The following is a 6,000-nucleotide window of genomic DNA, read 5'->3' as shown; positions in this document are numbered from 1 at the left end:
GACTTCCAATCACTCCAGCTCAGGTGCCAGAATCATGACCCACTCGGGTATTAAAGTCACCCAACAAGATGACCCTATCCAGAGGGGTCCCTTTAGCGAGTGCCTGTGACAGGTCATAGAAGGCATTTAACTCATCGGCCTTGGCTGCATCCCTCCACTGATGTTTATCTTCGGTGGGTGCGTAAGCCACCACCACCACCATTCCTCGCCTCCAATGGGAAGGTGAACCCACAGAAGCTGCATACACTTCACCACCACACTCCCATGCCCCCCTTTTATTATTTTGTTCAGAAGAGGAGCCACTACCTGTTTGGCAGTTGACTTGAGCCAGAACCAGTCCACTGGACCTTCTGAATACCAGAGGTCCAGGTGGTACTGGTTGAGCTCCCGACAGAGAAGTGGGAGCCTCTCCTCCACAGGGAGTATTCGGACATTGAACGTGGCCACTCGCAGAGGCTTTTTGCTGTTTCTGGAGGAATCCCGAGGGTGCGGGTTCAGTCTCCTGGCGCTAACAAATGGGGTTTGGCCAAGAGACGTCATAGACGCCTGTCTTCCCAGGCCTCTAGCAGAAGCTTAGTTTGCTATTTAAAACGTGGTTGTGTTAATTTAATGTCGAGGGGTCACCAGCCTCTCACGCCCATCTAGAGACCCCGTTGCCCGCTGTGGTGGCTACGAGCGCCATGAGGGGAACAGCCGATTGGAATCGGCTTTCCTCCAATGGCATTGTTCACAGCCACAACAGCGTTACTGACCATTAATCACTGGGGAAGTGGAGGTGCACACCACCTCAGAGGCACACCCTACAGGACCACACAAGAGGCGCACAGCACACACCACCATTCCCACACCCCACAGATACGCACACCCCGTCCACCCATACACTCCAACTCCAGGTATGTCATGTGACATTTATTAGAATTGTAATAAAAACAGGGGGGTTACACAGGGGTCTCAGAGGGGTCACGGATGGGTCACAGCGCAGGTTGTCCCCCCACTCTGCCCCCAGCATTTGTAATTTAATACGTAGAGCGTCGGTCCTAACGGAGGAGGTACTGCTAGGAGCAAGGGGGACTCGCAAGTCCCGTGGCTCCGTGCCAGGATAGGTGGCGCCAGGGCGTGGGGTGTGTGCTGGGTGTGCGCCGAATGCTCAGTGTGCTCACCAATTCCCGTGATCCCTAACGGTGCGCGGGTCTATGTTAACTTTCTGTTCCCTGCGTGTATGTGCGCGCGTTAACATTAACTGTGTGCGTGTAGGTTATGAGTTAACTGTTTGTGTAAACCGTGTTCACTGCACGAGTATGCGAGCATCTTCATTCCTAGTCGTGTGCACGTCTGTGTGGGCGCGTCTGTTTCGGTGTGTACGTGTCAGCTCTGTGTCTCTGCATGCGAGAGCTGTCACTCCGAGTCGCTGGCACCGCGATCGCTCTCCACCGCTTCCTGCACCTCCACGCTGAACCGGTACTCCTGGTCGCAGCCCATGTAGGCATCGCTCATGAAGTAGAGCGTGTAGTGGTGCGTGCCGGGGGCTGGCGCCACAAAGTCCAGCTTTACCTGCAACGGGGTCACACAACGTCACACGGGGATCATGTGGGGTCACGTTTTTATTATATGCGCCGACTCGGTTGAGCTAATTGTGAAATCCGGCCAGCTAGCCGAGATTTACAGGAGTGTGGCAAGTGTGAGTGAGCAAGCAGTATCAGCTTGAGAAGAAACGGGTGGTACAGGCAGATACGGCGGTCGACTTGCTAATGACTGGCACCAGCTGTGTGTCAAGATCGGCATCGGTGGAGGAGGCTGATGAAGGATGTTATTGGACAGTGTCAGGCTAGGTGCACTCTTAGGCTACTGGGCAGTTGGATGCAGTCACTCTCTCGCAACAATGGAGGGTGGAGGAGCAACGTTCACAACAATGAGCAGATTGTAGGGCAGCTAAAAGGGAGTGGGAGTTGGCACAGTGGCGGTAATAGGTAGTGCATTCTGCCAGTCATCTCAGTAAACGCATGGCATCTGGGTCTGGTTTCGTCCCTTTCAGTGAGCCTTCGACACTTCATGTCACCTTAACGTGGACCTATCCTGGCACAGGCACCATGGTGAGATCGTCATCTCTTAATGTTGATTGGCGGCGACTGCTGCTGTTGTTGTTGTGGTGGTGTTGTTGTTGTGGTGGTGTTGTTGTTGTTGTTGTGGTGGTGTTGGTACCTTGGCTTTTTGCTGCAGCGTGAGCCTCTTAATGGAGATGAGGCTGTTGCTCTTCGGGTCACCGATGACAACCCACCAGCCCTCCTCCCTCTTCTACACGTAGACGCAGAGACACACAAAGATAAAGATCCCCCATATAGCCCTAACAGACTGTAGGGGCAAGTGCTGTTAGTGAACACGTATGAAGGCCGGAACGGTACACGAGGGGGTGGGTGGCCAGCGCCACGCCCGACCGCCTTTGTCTCCCTAGTGGCGATGTTTACACACTGTACCAGGTACTCATTTGAGGCTGAGTCGACCTAGGGGAGGCCCAGGACAGGTTCAGATAATCGTCACTGGTGTTGGCCGTGACCGGGAATCGAACCCGTGTTGCCGGGTTCATAGCGCAGCGCGCTAACCGCTGCATGACCGCTCCCCACTGACACCATCACACACACAGACACACAACGATAAAAAGACACAATGACACATACATATAGACACACACACGATGACCCAGACACTCTGATACTCAGATAAACACACATATAGGAACAGACAAGACATTATATTCAGACACAAACAGTGATACACACATAAAATGGCACATACACAGATACAGACACATGTATAAATACACATACACAACGACACACACAGATACACACACGTAGACTGCGATGAGGGAGTGTGGGGAGGGAGTGTGGGGAGGGAGCGTGGGGAGGGAGTGTGGGCTCCGTGCCTGTGGGAAGAATGGCGCGATGACGGGCCCCGTCACCTCGTCCTCCCGCTCCAGCTGCACCATGACCACCACGGCCGAGCCACTGTCGCACGACACATCACATGACACCGTCACACCCCACATCACGTGACACATCCCACAACATCACGTGACACACTGACATGGTCAATGTGACTCCACGACACATGCTCCCCCGAGAACTCACGTCCCCGTAACTCCCCCGTGTACCCCATGTCTCCATGTGCTGCCCCGTGTATCCATGCCTCTTCGTGTCCCTGTGTCTCCTGGGTGTCCCCATGTCCCCCGTGCCTCATACGCGTCTCCCGGGTGTCCCCATGCCTCTTCGTCTCCCTGTGTCCTACAATGATGCCGAGCTGTGAATTCTTTATAAATTCACTTGCAATTACATTTAACTTTATATATCGCCTATTTACATGTTAATGTTTCTGTAACTTAATATTGTAATTGTGCTATGATCAGTCTAAAAATAACCTACCCTAGGCAACTTAGACTTGAGGGAATGTATTAACATTTACTTATGTTTGTGCAATAGTGTAGACTTCTCAAATGACCTAGTTCATTACCAATTGTGGTTCGCTCCATTGCTGTATTTTATATATTTTACTTGTCATTTTTGCACCCAGATCACTCTTGCAATGAGGCTCCTGGTCGAGTCCTCACCCCGGTTACACAAAATAACCTTCCACTGATCCTCTTGTTTCCCTGTCCCGTGCCTGTCTCACGTCCCCGCATATCTCCGTGTCCTGCGTCTCGGCATCTCCCCGTCCCCGTGTCTCCCGGTCCGTGAATTTCCACGTCTCTTCCCGTCCCAGAGTCTCCATTTGTCCCCCTGTACCAGTGTCTCTCATAGTCCTTGTGTCTCTGTATATCCCCGCGTTGCTACGTCTCTCCGCCTGCGCGCCCCCTCATGCCCAACCACATGCCCCAACGTGCCTGTGCACGTTCTCCTTGTCGCTGAGCTCGTAGGAGAGCTCGATGTTCGGGTAGCGGTTACAGAAGCGTGCCACGTCGGCCATCTTCGAATCATCCAGCTGCAGCAGCGCGGAGCGCGCGGCGTCCTCCATCTCCAGCACGTCGAAGACGCTCTCCACTCCCTGCACACCACGTCCAGCATCACCCCGTCACACCACACACACCGCCGCGTTATACACAGACTCCACACCCTGCAGCCCACACACTACACACCCACCCTGGGACTTGGCGAGTTCGTGAGATTCACCTGGTGGGTAAGTCTGGGCAAGCCAGCTGTGAGTCTCTTGCGAGTGTGGGTGAGTGTGGGCGAGTGTGGGCGAGTGTGGGCGAGTGTGGGCGAGTGTGAGCAAGTGAGTCTGGGCAAGTGTGGGCGAGTGTGGGCGAGTGAGTGTGGGTGAGTGTGAGCGAGTGTGGGCGAGTGTGCGCGAGTGTGGGTGAGTGTGGGCGAGTGTGGGCGAGTGTGGGTGAGGCCCGCTCACCTGCTCGGTGCAGCGCTTGACGTGGTCGGCTGTGAAGTGTGGCAGCTGCTTGAGGTACGAGTCCTTGGACCACATGGCCTGCGTGCACATCTGCGCCAGCTCCATCGCGGCCAGCGCCGGGCTGAGCCAGCCATTGCTCGACAGTACATCCACGCATGCCTGGATCAGGCGGATAGCCTGCAGACGCACGCGCCGACAAAGACACGCGGAGATACAGGGAGAGAAATGCACGCAAGAATATCAATAATGTTACATGCAAGTTCACGCATGCCTGGGTCAGGCAGATATCCAGAAGACGCACGTGCCGAAACACGCGGAAACATATGGATGAACACGTAGATAACAACAGCCACCATTCACCACTCAGTGGTGGTGATATCACCACAACGCTTGTGCCAGACCAGGTGCACTCCGAGGCTACGTGATGTGTCACAGAAGAGACCAAGGTACTATGGGTGGACTGACTGAGATGACTGCCAGATGCACCACCTGTGCCCCCTACTGTGCGAACTTGCTGCATTTTAGGCACCCAGCGCTCCATTGTTGTTAGAGGGCGACTGCCTCCAATTGACCAGGAGCATCCTTCATGATCCTCCACCATAGAGGCCGATCTTGACACTGCTGGTACCAGTCTTCAGCAAGTCTACTCAGCTCCACATTCTCCTGTACCACATCAGACCATCTCTTCTCCAGCCCATGTCCCAAGCATTTAGACCCCTCTATCTGGTCAAACAGAAGCTGCTTCGGCATGTGGTGGCTGGCCATGTGGGCTACATGACCCAGCCTTGCCCGCTGCAAGAGCTCACGGATGGGAATATGTCCAGATAATTTGAAGGTTTGTGAGCTCCTCACACAATCCAGCCTGCAGGTAAAACCCAGGATGGATCGTAGGCAGGCCAGCCTAAATCTTTCTAGCTGGCAAAGATGTTCCATTAGGGGGGTCCATGTTTTGCAAACATAGAGAAGGGAGGGCATGACAGTGGCCGAGAAGACCCGAAACTTCATGGAGCAAAAAAACAGGCAGTTTCCAGACAGCGTTACGCATCCGATGAACAAATAATACTGCCCGACTTATTCGAAGTGAGCCCTCTGCTCTCAAACCAGAACTGGTAATAAGTATACTGCTCAGATATGGGAAACTCTCCACTCTCTAAACAACTGCCACATCACCAATGGGGAGTTGAAGGGTTTGAAGGCACAAAATAGTTGTGATGGGGCTGATGGTAAGCCCAAACTCTTAGTGGCACACTCCAGCTCCTTCTCCGAGTGAGCAGCAACCAACAGATCATCAGCGTACATAACATGGTTGACCAACAGGGAGCCATCCCTCGACAGCACCCGGGCATCGATCAACCTGTCACTGTATCTGTACCAGATGGAAATACCTCTGGTACAGCTTTGGAAAGCCTCTCGAACTACGTGGTCAAAGATGATGGTAAATAATGTGGGAGCCAGAGGACATACATCCTTGTGGCACTCCAAGGTGAACAAGGAATTGCTCTGACTCCCAACCACCTAGCTTTAACCGGGCTTGCCCACCATCATGAAGGTCCTTAATGATTGTGAGCAGAGGCAGGGACTCCGAAAGCACGAAGAACAACCCAGAGC

The 6,000-nt window shown here is 53.7% G+C and overlaps 1 protein-coding gene across 2 annotated transcripts in view; it reads right to left on the bottom strand.

Annotated features, from left to right (window-relative positions):
- Positions 1 to 894: 894 nt before the first annotated feature.
- The window catches only part of SNRNP200 (small nuclear ribonucleoprotein U5 subunit 200), a 62,758-nt gene continuing 57,652 nt past the window's right edge, over positions 895 to 6,000 (bottom strand). For both annotated transcript variants that reach the window (XM_078869268.1, XM_078869267.1), the window contains exons 42-46: positions 4,393 to 4,569; positions 3,875 to 4,035; positions 2,921 to 3,002; positions 2,200 to 2,292; positions 895 to 1,551 (exon numbers count right to left, since the gene is read on the bottom strand). In XM_078869268.1, the coding sequence (XP_078725394.1) occupies positions 1,396 to 1,551; positions 2,200 to 2,292; positions 2,921 to 3,002; positions 3,875 to 4,035; positions 4,393 to 4,569 (669 nt within the window). In that variant the 3' untranslated portion in view covers positions 895 to 1,395. The remainder of the gene's footprint in view (positions 1,552 to 2,199; positions 2,293 to 2,920; positions 3,003 to 3,874; positions 4,036 to 4,392; positions 4,570 to 6,000) is intronic.

This window comes from Lampetra fluviatilis, chromosome 27 (assembly GCF_964198595.1).
Source record: "Lampetra fluviatilis chromosome 27, kcLamFluv1.1, whole genome shotgun sequence".
Classification (NCBI taxonomy): domain Eukaryota; kingdom Metazoa; phylum Chordata; class Hyperoartia; order Petromyzontiformes; family Petromyzontidae; genus Lampetra; species Lampetra fluviatilis.
Note: the sequence above shows the minus strand (reverse complement) of the source record. Positions and strands in the feature narration are given on the sequence as shown.